Source organism: Scyliorhinus torazame, chromosome X (assembly GCF_047496885.1).
Source record: "Scyliorhinus torazame isolate Kashiwa2021f chromosome X, sScyTor2.1, whole genome shotgun sequence".
Taxonomy (NCBI): domain Eukaryota; kingdom Metazoa; phylum Chordata; class Chondrichthyes; order Carcharhiniformes; family Scyliorhinidae; genus Scyliorhinus; species Scyliorhinus torazame.
Genome location: NC_092738.1, coordinates 16088391 through 16103052, shown reverse-complemented (window position 1 = coordinate 16103052; position 14662 = coordinate 16088391). Strand labels below are relative to the sequence as shown.

General features: G+C 47.1%; 1 protein-coding gene across 1 annotated transcript in view; it reads right to left on the bottom strand.

The window, feature by feature from the left end:
• Nucleotides 1-8584: 8584 nt before the first annotated feature.
• Nucleotides 8585-14662, bottom strand: part of LOC140405366 (aryl hydrocarbon receptor-like) — a 172996-nt gene continuing 166918 nt past the window's right edge. Inside the window, exon 11 of the mRNA XM_072493683.1 lies at nt 8585-11010. Within this exon, the coding sequence (XP_072349784.1) occupies nt 10927-11010 (84 nt within the window). The 3' untranslated portion in view covers nt 8585-10926. The remainder of the gene's footprint in view (nt 11011-14662) is intronic.

Below are 14662 nucleotides of genomic sequence, written 5' to 3'. Positions count from 1 at the left end.
ATTACTGTAAAAGTAAACCATTTGCAGACATAGATAGAAAATGGACAATACACAGTCAGCCAACATAATTTACCTTTGATTTCAGCAGTGTTGAACCCAGGCTATGTTTTGGATGCCTGTAACAACCCTGATTTATGGTTATTCCTGAAAGATTATTCATTTTTCCTTTCCCACTGTTGACCATATCATAGAATCGGATTTTTCCAGCTCAAAAAGAGATTGTCGTTTCTGGGCCGGCTCTTCCCGAGAACGGCACAACACTAATTCCCGATTCCCCTGAAGCTCCCTTTGCGCTCCCCATGATTATTTGTCGTTCCCTAAAAAGATGCAGTGCTCCCGCCACTGAGGGCAGAGATGGTTTCAGCGCCATGTACAATGCTGTTCAAATACAGGTGGCACAGGGGGCGAGATTCGCCCGGCCCCCAGACGCGTGTTTCTCGGCAGCGTGCCATTCGCTTCCAGCGGGAGAATCCCAACGGCCGTTGTACCACTGGAATTTTAGAAAAGAGGAGGCTCTGTGTTCCCAGGAGGCATGGCGATTGCAGCTCAGGGGAAGTTGCTGACGCTCGGGGGCGGGGCGGGGGTTCATGCTGAGGCGGCCATGATGATTCGGCCGACCTTGATGCCTTGTATTGTCTGCTGTGTATGATCCTTTGCACAATAAATAGCTATCACATACAGGAGTGATAGTCAAAATAGACAAGTCAGAAATTGTAAGCACAAGAGCCTGGAAATTACAGTGAATGATGCCATGACAGATATGCGTCAACATCTTCCGATAAAACCTTTCTAAATCACCAGATTGTAATCCATTCACTGGAAGTGAATTAATCCATTAAAATAGAAGGGCGGGGTGGGGGGGGGGGTGCAAAATATGGGGAACAGGTGAAACATTCATGTGATGGCATTACTCAGCAATTGCAAGCTGACACAGAATATGCTTTGCTTTCTGTGTTTTTTTAAAATCATATAAATCAGAATTTTTGTATTACCTATATTGAGTAATGGCGCAGGGATGAAGGTAAGAGAGACTCTGTGGAGCCAGAGTCAGACATTAACCTATTCTTAACAACAGCAATAATCAAAACTAAAACAGCAACAAGTAAGCAGTCCCTGTGAGGAAACATTCCAAAACATAAATCTTACATGGAATTATACAAATGTCACATGATCAGTCAGTTCCTTACAATTACACCATTTATGTGTCCCTTGCCTTTCAGTGGGTTAGCGTTTTGAAATCCCAGAATTCCTTGGTTTTCTGACCTGTGACAGTCCTGTGACGAATATGGAATTATGGGTCAAAAGACAGATAATGCTGGCCAATCTCCACAGGTCTGGCAGGGAGAGAAGGGGGCCAACGTTTCGAGTCTGGATGATCCTTTGTCAAAGAGTCACCCAGACTCGAAACGTTCGCCACTTCTCTCCCCGCAGAGGCTGTCAGACCTGCAGAGATTGGCCAGCATTTTCTGTTGTGATTTAACCTGAGGGTCACCACACCTCAGGCGAGGGGCAAGGTTGAGAAGGTTCATGAATAACCTCAGCCGTGAGGGGGATTGAACCCACGCTGTTGGCCTCGCTCTGCGTCACGAACCAGCTGACCTGCCAACTGAGGAAAAAATAAACTTTGCATACAAAATGAGAAGTATTTGGCAGGAAGGATCACGGAAAACCCAAAAGCTTTCTATAGGTATGTCAGGAATAAGCGAATGACTCGGGAAAGAGTAGGACCAGTCAAGGACAGGAATGGGAAGTTGTGTGTAGAGTCTGAAGAGATAGGCGAGATACTAAATGAATATTTTTCGTCAGTATTCACTCAGGAAAAAGATAATGTTGTGGAGGAGAATGCTGAGCCCCAGGCTAATAGAATAGATGGCATTGAGGTACGTAGGGAAGCGGTGTTGGCAATTCTGGACAGGCTGAAAATAGATAAGTCCCCGGGACCTGATGGGATTTATCCTAGGATTCTATGGGAGGCCAGGGAAGAGATTGCTGGACCTTTGGCTTTGATTTTTATGTCATCATTGGCTACAGGAATAGTGCCAGAGGACTGGAGGACAGCAAATGTGGTCCCTTTGTTCAAAAAGGGGAGCAGAGACAACCCCGGCAACTATAGACCGGTGAGCCTCACGTCTGTAGTGGGTAAAGTCTTGGAGGGGATTATAAGAGACAAGATTTATAATCATCTAGATAGGAATAATATGATCAGGGATAGTCAGCATGGCTTTGTGAAGGGTAGGTCATGCCTCACAAACCTTATTGAGTTCTTTGAGAAGGTGACTGAACAGGTAGACGAGGGTAGAGCAGTTGATGTGGTGTATATGGATTTCAGCAAAGCGTTTGATAAGGTTCCCCACGGTAGGCTATTGCAAAAAATACGGAGGCTGGGGATTGAGGGTGATTTAGAGATGTGGATCAGAAATTGGCTAGCTGAAAGAAGACAGAGGGTGGTGGTTGATGGGAAATGTTCAGAATGGAGTACAGTCACAAGTGGAGTACCACAAGGATCTGTTCTGGGGCCGTTGCTGTTTGTCATTTTTATCAATGACCTAGAGGAAGGCGCAGAAGGGTGGGTGAGTAAATTTGCAGACGATACTAAAGTCGGTGGTGTTGTCGATAGTGTGGAAGGATGTAGCAGGTTACAGAGGGATATAGATAAGCTGCAGAGCTGGGCTGAGAGGTGGCAAATGGAGTTTAATGTAGAGAAGTGTGAGGTGATTCACTTTGGAAGGAATAACAGGAATGCGGAATATTTGGCTAATGGTAAAGTTCTTGAAAGTGTGGATGAGCAGAGGGATCTAGGTGTCCATGTACATAGATCCCTGAAAGTTGCCACCCAGGTTGATAGGGTTGTGAAGAAGGCCTATGGAGTGTTGGCCTTTATTGGTAGAGGGATTGAGTTCCGGAGTCGGGAGGTCATGTTGCAGCTGTACAGAACTCTGGTACGGCCGCATTTGGAGTATTGCGTACAGTTCTGGTCACCGCATTATAGGAAGGACGTGGAGGCTTTGGAGCGGGTGCAGAGGAGATTTACCAGGATGTTGCCTGGTATGGAGGGAAAATCTTATGAGGAAAGGCTGATGGACTTGAGGTTGTTTTCGTTGGAGAGAAGAAGGTTAAGAGGAGACTTAATAGAGGCATACAAAATGATCAGGGGGTTGGATAGGGTGGACAGTGAGAGCCTTCTCCCGCGGATGGATATGGCTGGCACGAGGGGACATAACTTTAAACTGAGGGGTAATAGATATAGGACAGAGGTCAGAGGTAGGTTCTTTACGCAAAGAGTAGTGAGGCCGTGGAATGCCCTACCTGCTACAGTAGTGAACTCGCCAACATTGAGGGCATTTAAAAGTTTATTGGATAAACATATGGATGATAATGGCATAGTGTAGGTTAGATGGCTTTTGTTTCGGTGCAACATCGTGGGCCGAAGGGCCTGTACTGCGCTGTATTGTTCTATGTTCTATGTTCTAAATGCAGACACAGAGTTCTGCAAACTCTCGTGATGAGGCCATTTTCCCCCCCAAGCTTTCTCCTTGTCAGCTGATGCTCAACTGTAATGGTCAAAATACCCTCCAGCTACAGAACTTTAGCAGTGCCTGGTATCGATATTGGGGGTGGGTGGATGGGGAGGGTTAGACACAGGCAGACATTACATAGAGAGGATAACTGGCACACACACACACTGACACACACACACTGACAAAACAAAATGAGTGTGTATACTGTACTAAATAAAAAGACTAGCAACTGGGCGTTCAAAGCCAGAACATCCCTTGAAGTACACCTGGGGTTGGCATGCTATGTTTGCCCATCTGTGTTTGCAATCGTGTCTATGCTTGGGCACAATCCTCGAGAAGGACACCTTGGTGTCCAATGTAAAGCCATCGCAATCAGTGGGCACTACAAGGAGACCATAGTGGACATTGGTAAGAGCATGACTTTATGGTTTAGATCCTGGTTAACTGTGTCCCCCTTAGAAAGAGCGGTATTTTTGTACGGCTTTTGCCAGCGTGCTGGTTTTATTGAAAAACGTGGCATGGTTTTCGCTTGTTTTTGTGGATTACGTGGCAGATCTGTGTGGCCTGCGTTCAACCCCCCCCCCCCAACCCCCCGACCCCCCCCCCCCCCACCCCCACCCCCACCCCCCCAACCGCCGCCCATCAAACCATCTTCCCACTCCCGCAAAGCTCTCTTAGGATTCCTTGTGTGCCTTCCGTTCCGTGGCTGGATGGATATTTAGCGCCCGAACGATGTTGAGGGGAGGAGGGCAAACTGTGGGCACCTTCTGTACCTGGTTCAAGTAGTCATTTGCCAGTGGAGGAAGACTGTGCACAAAGTGAGCATCGTTTGTGTTTTTGCTGCTTTGCGTGGCTGCCGCCCTTTGCTGCGTTCACGTCAATGGGTGAAAAAATAGAAAAACGTATTTCTGCCCAAAACGCTCGCGATCAGCAAAAGCTAAGTTCTCCCTTTGCGCTTCTGTGCTGCTTTTGAACAGTGCTTAATACCTTATAAAAATATTTTCACAAGTATTCATACTAGAAACTGTTGGGTTCTGATGGGCAGCATGGTGGCACAACAGTTAGCACTGCTGCCTCCCATCGCCGGGGACCCCGGATTCAATTCTGGCCTTGGGTGACTGACTGTGTGGAGTTTGCACGTTCTCCCCGTGTCTGCGTGGGTTTCCTCCGGGTGCTCCGGTTTTCTCCCACGTTCAAAGATGTGCAGGTTAGGTGGATTGACCATGTTAAATTGCCCTTGGTGTCCAAAGATGTACAGGTTAGGTGGATTGGCCATGTTAAATTGTCCCTTAGTGTCCAAAGATGTGCAGGTTAGGTGGATTGGCCGTGTTAAATTGCCCCTTAGTGTCCAAAGATGTGCAGGTTAGGTTGATTGGCCATGTTAAATTGTCCCTACGTGTCCAAAGATGTGCAGGTTAGGTGGATTGGCCATGATAAATTGTCCCTCAGTGTCCAAAGATGTGCAGGTTAAGTGGATTGGCCGTGTTAAATTGTCCCTCAGTGTCCAAAGATGTGCAGGTTAGGTGGATTGGCCATGATAAATTGTCCCTTTGTGTCCAAAGATGTGCAGGTTAGGTGGATTGGCCATGATAAATTGTCCCTCAGTGTCCAAAGATGTGCAGGTTAGGTGGATTGGCCATGTTAAATTGGCCCTTGGTGTCCAAAGATGTGCAGGTTAGGTGGATTGGCCATGATAAATTGTCCCTCAATGTCCAAAGATGTGCAGGTTAGGTGGATTGGCCATGATAAATTGTCCCTTAGTGTCCAAGGATGTGCAGGTTAGGTGGATTGACCATGATAAATTGTCCCTTTGTGTCCAAAGATGTGCAGGTTAGGTGGATTGGCCATGCCAAATTGTCCCTGAGTGTCCAAAGATGTGCAGGTTAGGTGGATTGGCCATGATAAATTGTCCCTCAGTGTCCAAAGATGTGCAGGTTAGGTGGATTGGCCATGTTAAATTGGCCCTTGGTGTCCAAAGATGTGCAGGTTAGGTGGATTGGCCATGATAAATTGTCCCTCAATGTCCAAAGATGTGCAGGTTAGGTGGATTGGCCATGATAAATTGTCCCTTAGTGTCCAAGGATGTGCAGGTTAGGTGGATTGACCATGATAAATTGTCCCTTTGTGTCCAAAGATGTGCAGGTTAGGTGGATTGGCCATGCCAAATTGTCCCTGAGTGTCCAAAGATGTGCAGGTTAGGTGGATTGGCCATGATAAATTGTCCCTCAGTGTCCAAAGATGTACAGGTTAGGTGGATTGGCCATGTTAAATTGTCCCTTAGTGTCCAAAGATGTACAGGTTAGGTGGATTGGCCATGTTAAATTGTCCCTCAGTGTCCAAAGATGTGCAGGTTAGGTGCGGTTACGGGGGTAAGGCAGGAGAGTTGACTGGGATAGCGTGCTCTCTTTCAGAGGGTCGGTGCAGACTCGATGGGCTGAATGACCTCTTTCTGCACTGTAGGGATTCTATGGTTCTATGGAAATACAGTTAGCAGCCAAGAAGGAAAAATGCTCCTTGTTGGAGTCACCACAAGTAGCCAAGCCAAGGACGAAAATTCCGAAGACCTGGGTCTGGGCAGAAGATTAAAAAGGGCGCCGCTGCCATGACTCAGAAACTTAGGGCACAGGCAGAGTTGAATTTTAGGGATGGTCCTGTGCCCAAGAGGTAGAGCAATGTTTGAGAAGGCAGATAACTTGGTCAACGTTTATGTGATGACTGACAAAGTTGACGCCTTTGCTCCCGATATTGAGAAAGGAATCACAGTGGCAGCACTGCGTCATTGGCAGGGACTGACCAGCATTGGCGGGAGGAAAAAAACACCTCGCCTTGCTGTGGAATGGTTTCACTCCCCACATTGCTTCAAAGCTGAACCCAATGCTGCTTTCCAAGCAGCAAGTGACAAGCGTCGCTGTTTGATGCCCTCCTAATTTACCACAGAAATGGTTTGGAACAAACAAGAAATTGGTGCAAGCATAGATTGAGAATCGCAGGCAGACTTGAGCTGGAACCTTTAGGTCACGTTGGACGAGATTTTCCAGCTGTTCCCGTCAACGGAATCATCCGGTCTTGCTGACGGTGAACCGCCCCCGCTCCCCTCCACCCCACCCCCACTGGGGAACCCGGAAAACAACGGGAAACCCCGTTGACAGCGGCGGGACTGGAAGATCCCGTTGCCGGACAATGGCGGGTTTCCTGCGCCGCCACCAAGCACGCTGCGAGGCACGCGGGCGTAAAATCCCACCTCTAATTTGTATCCTCACGGACTCCGCACCCCCCACCCCCACCCCCACCCCCACCCCCCCCCACCCCGAAAGTGGCTATCTCTGTTTCTATAAATGGTCCCTTTAAATAAGTTCCACAGTTTGGTTTGGAACTTGAATGAACAAAGGTGGGCACCCATTTACTGACCTGCCGGCTTAAGACAGCCATATTGCCAATTGATCGTCGATGCATGGTCAACAGTTAAGCTATTGCCCGAGTCCAGTGGATTACGCAAAGCAACATTGCTAAAGTTGACGGATGAATCAAGAACTTCCGTTTCAGACAGTGAATTTAATGCAATAAAAAAACACCGCAAAGTGCTTCACTGGGGCACCATAAACCAAAATGTGACACCGAGTCACGCAACGGCAGATGGCCAAAGGGTTTTGCACAGGATGTCGGTTTTAAGAAGAGTCTTAAAGGAAGAACATGAGGCAGAGGTTTAGGGAGGGAATTCTAGGCAGCTGAAGGCACGGCTGCCAAGGGTGAATCGATTAAATTGTCGAGATGACATGGCAAGTCGTGGTCTGAGTGATCAGTAGATCTTGCAAAGTCTTCCCAGGATCAACGATCTTGGATAAGTACTTGAATCAATGTTTTCTCAATTGTTTTTTGAAAAATGTTATTCACACTTGAAATAAAAAAAGCACCCAAATATGTTGTCCTATCTTGCTGCCATGCTGTGCTTTTGCGATCAGATTTGCAAAGAGGCTTTCGAGGTCGGTTGCATTTGTAAAAAGTCCTGAATACTGCCACGCCAGCCGCTTTGAACTGCGGGAACTCTTCAAAAAAAAGCCGCACCGTTTTGCGTTCAAAATATTGCAGCAGCATGCATCAGCAAAAATGAATCCATTGAAAGAAACTGTGGTTTAAGCAGCACAGGGTTATCATTTCCTTCAGTGGGTAAATCCATGTTCAACAAGAATTCTCCATTCTCCCGAGGATACTGACTCTTGCTCGGGGTACCTGTGGAGGCCGGCCATCCTCTGCTATCCTGCCTAAGTGGCCATTCTTCACACCCGAGTCATGATAAGTGTCAGTGGCGGTATTCGTCCTTGGTGGCATCACAGCCAAGACTAATCACCTCCACCCCCGACAGATACACACTTTCCAACGGTGAGTGGTGGTTGTGGTGGGAGGGGGGGGGGGCAGTGGACAACCCAATTAACGTCCTAATTTTTTAGCCAAGAGACAGGGGCAAGTGTAATCCCCCCACCCCCCAACAAGGATGTGTAGGTTAGGTGGATTGGCCACGCTAAATTGTCACTTCGGGTGGGGTTGCAGAAATAGGGTGGGAGATTATGCTTGCGTAGGGTGGTCTTTCGAAGGGTCGGTGCGGATTTGATGGGCTGAATGGCCTCCTTCTGCACTGTAGGGATTCTATGAACTGCCAGCCTGGGCGAGATCAGCGAACAAGGCACAGAATGAGCCAGGCACTATTCCACATTCGGCAGTCGGTTCGGGAGGGAGTCACTCTTTAACAAAAGACGTTGAACCATTTCATCGGCGTTGCTTTCAAACATCAGATTTGTTCATTTCAATCGCATGAAATAACTGGTGCCGCCATCGATGAGTTGCTTAAAATGATAGAACTCAACAACTTCAGAGCAGCCTCACTGGAAGACTCAGCACTCCTTACCTTCCCATTTCGACACTTGTGTGAGGGAAGGGAAACAGGGCGGGAGGAACTTTTAGAAAGGACCCTGGGGAAATGGTAAGTTAAGAAGAAAGCATGTCACTTTCTGTGGGAGCAGCATTATCCAGTTCAGTGAAATAGCTTATCAAATATGAATTAGTCAAGAATGTACGGTCATAACCTCTTTATTTACCTAATTTTGCACGGAGTCTGAAATATCCAGATAGTCCACAAATTCAGGAGTATAAAATCCAAGTCTTGGTACAAGACTAGGCAATGTGCCCACTTTGAAACCAATTGAAAAGGTTTATTCCTTGTGACGGAGTACAGCAAGGTGATAGCAGCTCAACTATTAGACAGGATCGCAAATGAAGAGTCTCTCAGTAGCTACCTTCCAATTAGAAATGTTTCAAACACATTTTCAAGGGACCAGGTTTTGAATGAAACGATAGAACATAGATAATACAGCACAGAACTAGCCCTTCGGCCCACGATTTTGTGCCGAACTTTTGTCCGAGATTAAGAACAAATTAATCTACATCCCATCATTCTACCGTAATCCATGTACCTATCCAATAGCCGCTTGAAGGTCCCTAATGTTTCCGACTCAACTACTTCCACAGGCAGTGCATTCCATGCCCCCACTACTCTCTGGGTAAAGAACCTACCTCTGACATCCCCCTATATTTTCCACCATTCACCTTAAATTTATGTCCCCTTGCAATGGTTTGTTCTACCCAGGGAAAAAGTCTCTGACTGTCTACTCTATCTATTCCCCTGATCATCTTATAAACCTCTATCAAGTCTCCCCTCATCCTTCTCCGTTCTAATGAGAAAAGGCCCAGCACCCTCAACCTTTCCTCGTAAGACCTACTCTCCATTCCAGGCAACATCCTGGTAAATCTCCTTTGCACCTTTTCCAAAGCTTCCACATCCTTCCTAAAATGAGGCGAATAGAACTGTACACAGTACTCCAAATGTGGCCTTACCAAAGTTTTGTACAGCTGCATCATCACCTCTGTTAATGAACGCGAGCACACCATAGGCCTTCTTCACAGCTCTATCCATTCATATCCAGCTCAGCAATAGACTGCAAACCAGTCATTACCAACAGAATTATCACTGGTATCCAGACTTCCTACCTCCCCAAATGGCCTGGATTTCAATCTGGCTCTCACTGTCCCCCTCCCAAAAATCCATGTGGTCCCAGATGGAGCAGGGAGTGTATATACTGGAAAGCACAGGGCACTGCAGTTGTGTGGGGCAACAGTCGGTCTTTTCCAAAATAAAAACAGGAAAATTCTGGATAAACTCAGCAGGTCTGGCAGCATCCGTGGCGAGAGTAACAGAGTTAACGTTTCGGATCGAAATGACCCTTCTACAGAACTTCTACGCTCGGAATCCATTACAAATTATTCTGTCGAGGGATCATTTTGATCCGAAACATCAGCCTTGTTTCTCTCTCCTCAGATGCTGCCAGACCTGCGGAGTTCATCCAGCATTTTCCTATCTTTATTCCAGATTTCCAGCATCTGCCGGATTTTGCTTTTATGTGAGTGGCTGTTTTCCTGTCAATCGTTGCTCGTGAATCGGTGCAGTGCACACTGGGATAAAAGTTGGCCCGCTCCCTCACACGTGGCTTTGGCCGAGTTTCCCTTTGTGCTTGAAAAGTTGTGCATCTGTAGCAAGCACCCCCACACCCCCGCCCCGCCAAGGCGCTCAGCTTTCACTCAAGTAGGGCTTCCATGTGCTAACGGGCAACTTTGAAAATTCTTTCAAAACCAGCAGAACAATTTATCACAAACGCATAAAAGAGTCAATGAACAACCTGGTATTAGTTTTCACATCGTAATCGGGGCTTTGCTTTCCACTGTGGTGCGTTTTTGTGTCTCTGGTGAGAGCCTCTCCTGCTGGCCTTTCATCGCACTGCACCGTCCTCACAGACACAAGGACCCGTTGCGGTTCAGATTCTCAATGCATAATGCGTTCCAGTTTTGACAGCTGCAAAAAAGAACAATCGCTGCAAACCCCAGCGACTGGACAGTGCTGATGAACCTCTTTGTGCTTTGTAAGCAGGGTCTTCCAGTCACAAGATGGAACTTACCTTTCTGCGCATAAAGCTGGCAGATAATCGAACCAGGAGTAGTCAAGGTATCTTACGTCAAGAAACGTTGTTCTCTGGAATGCCATCCACTGATGACAATCTTCAGTGAAGGGTGAAATGGTCAATCTGCCTTCAGTCATGTTGTGTTGCTATGGTTACCTCCCAAGGCCAGCTACCTCCTTTCGCTGTCGGCTGCCAAAGAAGTTGAGGATTTTTCACAGCATACGCTTTGGCTTAAGCCTCCATGTAGGAGAATCTTCTGAAGTAAAAAGCTGAAAGCTGCCTCTCTGATAAGGTTCGGATTTTCCAGGAGTCTTCGCGAGGTTCCAAGGAGACAATGGGGTTGGACATTTCGGCCTGGAGCAAAGACAGCACCAGATCCATCCACAAGAAGGGATGATGACCCCTCACTGGGCAGAGCCATTTCCAAAGATGGGGGTACCGTTCATAGAGGGGTGAAAGCCGAGAATGCCGTTGGGGTCTTCTTTTATCTGCGAACAAGGGAAACGAAAATTGGTCAGACAACAAAGAACAAAGAACAAAGAAATGTACAGCACAGGAACAGGCCCTTCGGCCCTCCAAGCCCGTGCGACCATGCTGCCCGACTAAACTACAATCTTCTACACTTCCTGGGTCCGTATCCCTCTATTCCCATCCTATTCATGTATTTGTCAAGATGCCCCTTAAATGTCACTATCGTCCCTGCTTCCACCACCTCCTCCGGTAGCGAGTTCCAGGCACCCACTACCCTCTGCGTAAAAAACTTGCCTCGTACATCTACTCTAAACCTTGCCCCTCTCACCTTAAACCTAAACCCCCTAGTAATTGACCCCTCTACCCTGGGGAAAAGCCTCTGACTATCCACTCTGTCTATGCCCCTCATAATTTTGTAGACCTCTATCAGGTCTCCCCTCAACCTCCGTCATTCCAGTGAGAACAAACTGAGTTTATTCAACCGCTCCTCATAGCTAATGCCCTCCATACCAGGCAACATTCTGGTAAATCTCTTCTGCACCCTCTCTAAAGCCTCCACATCCTTCTGGTAGTGTGGCGACCAGAATTGAACACTACACTCCAAGTGTGGCCTAACTAAGGTTCTGTACAGGTGCAACATGACTTGTCAATTCTTATACTCAATGCCCCGGCCAATGAAGGCAAGCATGCCGTATGCCTTCTTGACTACCTTCTCCACCTGTGTTGCCCCTTTCAGTGACCTGTGGACCTGTACACATAGATCGCTCTGACTTTCAATACTCTTGAGGGTTCTACCATTCACTGTATATTTCCTACCTGCATTAGACCTTCCAAAATGCATTGCCTCACATTTGTCCAGATTAAACTCCATCTGCCATCTCTGCACCCAAGTCTCCAAACAATTTAAATCCTGCTGTATCCTCTGACAGTCCTCATCACTATCCGCAATTCCACTAACCTTTGTGTCGTCTGCAAACTTACTAATCAGACCAGTTACATTTTCCTCCAAATCATTTTTCTATACTACAAACAGCAAAGGTCCCAGCACTGATCCCTGCGGAACACCACTGGTCACAGCCCTCCAATTAGAAAAGCATCCTTCCATTGCTACTCTCTGCCTTCTATGACCTAGCCAGTTCTGTATCCACCTTGCCAGCTAACCCCTGATCCCGTGTGACTTCACCTTTTGTACTAGTCTATCATGAGGGACCTTGTCAAAGGCCTTACTGAAGTCCATGTAGACAATATCCACTGCCCTACCTGCATCAATCATCTTTGTGACCTGCTCAAAAAACTCTATCAAGTTAGTGAGACACGACCTCCCCTTCACATTAGAACTACTGTCCTTCCCTGGCCCCCAACCTCCTCCCCATCCCCACTTCACCGAGCAGGTTACTGCCTCAGTGAATACTAATTGTAATTTGGGTGACACAGTAGCACAGTGGTTAGCACTGCTGCCAGGGACCCAGGTTCAATTCCAGCCTTGTGTGACTGTCAGTGTGGAGTTTGCATATTCTCCCTGTGTCTGCGTGGGTTTCCTCCGGGTCTCCGCTTTCCTCCCACAGTCCAAAGATGTGAAAATTAGGTGGATTGGCCATGATAAATTGCCCTTAGTGTCCAAAAAGGTTAGGTGGGGTTACTGGGTTACAGGGTGCTCTTTCCAAGGGTTGGTGCAGTCTTGATGGGCCGAATAGCCTCCTTCTGCACGGTAGGGATTCTCTGATTCTATTCTATGATTCTACGATTGAAACTGCCAGACTCAGCTTGATTCGGTTCAAGGGGGTTCACAGGGCCCACATGACGGTAGCCCGGATGAGCAAGTCCTGGAAGGGAGGGTAACTCTGAGCCCAGAATTGGCAATATTTGGGGTGTCGGAAGATCCGAGGTCAAAGAGGGGGGAGGGAGGCCAATATCCTGGCCTTCTCCTCCCTTGTGACCAGGAGACGGATTTCGCTGAGATGGAGGGACTCGGCGCCCCCAAAATCAGAATCGTGGGTCAGCGATATGGCAGGGTTTCTCAGTCTAGAGAAAATCAAGTTCGCCTTGAGAGGATTAATTCAGGGATTCGCCCGGAGATGGCAACCGTTCATCGATTTCTACAAGGAAAATTGAACGTCAGCAGTAGGGGGGCGGGGGGCAGGAGGCATGGCAATGTTAGATAAGGACAGAGAACTTCGTATACGGGTAATTAAGGAATAGGGGACGGGTTTTCTGGGTTTTTTTCATTTAGGTGTTTTGCGTGTCAGCCCGCGTGGTTGTTTAAGAAATGTTAATGTGTTAAATTGTGAAAATTACAAATGCTTCAATAAAATATTTTCTCAAAGAAATGATTGAAAGACATTTGTAAGACAAGTACCCATCAGCCATTTGAGATATTAAGGCTGGGGCTTATGGACCCTTGTGTCTCTGAGGTGAGACACAGAGAGCGTCTCAGTACCTTGGCTGAATTGCGATGATTTAATAGGTACTTCACCATGGGCGGGATTCTCTGTCCGCGCACCCCCGGGATTCTCCGTCTCGCCAACCAGCCAATGGGGCTTCCCATTGTGGGCAGCCCCACACAGTTGGGAATTCCCCGGACTGTCGGCGCACCGGAGAATCCCGACAGCACCGGAGAATTCAGCCCCATATCTCTCAGAAATGCCTCAAATCTCTTCACGTGCAACTGGATACTATGAGGTTCAGTTCTGTGGACTGTCATGTGAGAGTACCTTTAAGACATGGATGTTTAAGCAATGTACCTTTAAGAAAACAGTGATGTCAGAGAGTGGGTGGGGCTGAGCTCAGGTCAGCCATTTTGCAGTTTAGTTTTTAGTTTTGAAAAGAGCTTGGGGAGTGTCTGTGTTTGCAGTGAGCTGGATCTCTGCCATGAAAGACTATCTCTGGATCATTTTGGTGATTTAAAGTAAAGCCTTTAACGTGATGTGATTCTGTTTAAAGGTGTTAAGTCACTTGGACGTTTAAAGGAACATTTTGAGGAATTATTTACTGTTGTAATATTTTCGGAGTTATCTTTGAAGTAAGGGGTGTTAAGAGATCCAATGTTCATTTAAGACGTTAAGTTGAGTTCATGGAATAAACAGTGTTTTGGGGTTAAAAACCCACGTGTCCATAATTGTAATCCCACACCTAGGGAAAATGCCGTGTGCTAGGAAAAGCAACAAATCCATTAAAGGGAGAGGTTGGTTGAACTCCATGATACATTTTGGGGTTCTGAAAACAGCACCAATATGGCAGTCATCTTGCACAGATGACTGACAGACTCCCCGGCCAGTAAAACCTAACAACCAACAAAGAGACAAACGCCCAGTTTCCGTTGCCATTATGTCTTCACCAGAATAAGCAGACAGGACTTTGGGTTCAATAAAAGCAAAATCCAGCGGTTGCTGGAAACCTGAAATAAAAACAGAGCCAAGCTGAATTTGACTCCAAATGTTTGTCTCAAATGAAGCCGTTAATCCATTTAAAGTAAGCTTGGAATTTTACAGCACGAGAACAGGCTTCTCGGCCTAGCTGACGTCCATGCCCAATTCCGAGGCCTCTTCTCACTCTATCAACAGAACGCTTCCGTTACTTTACCCCTCATGTACCTATCTAGCTTCCTCGTAACTCCATTATGATCTCCCTCAGCCTTTTGAGGGAGAGAACACCACATTTGCACCACTGTTT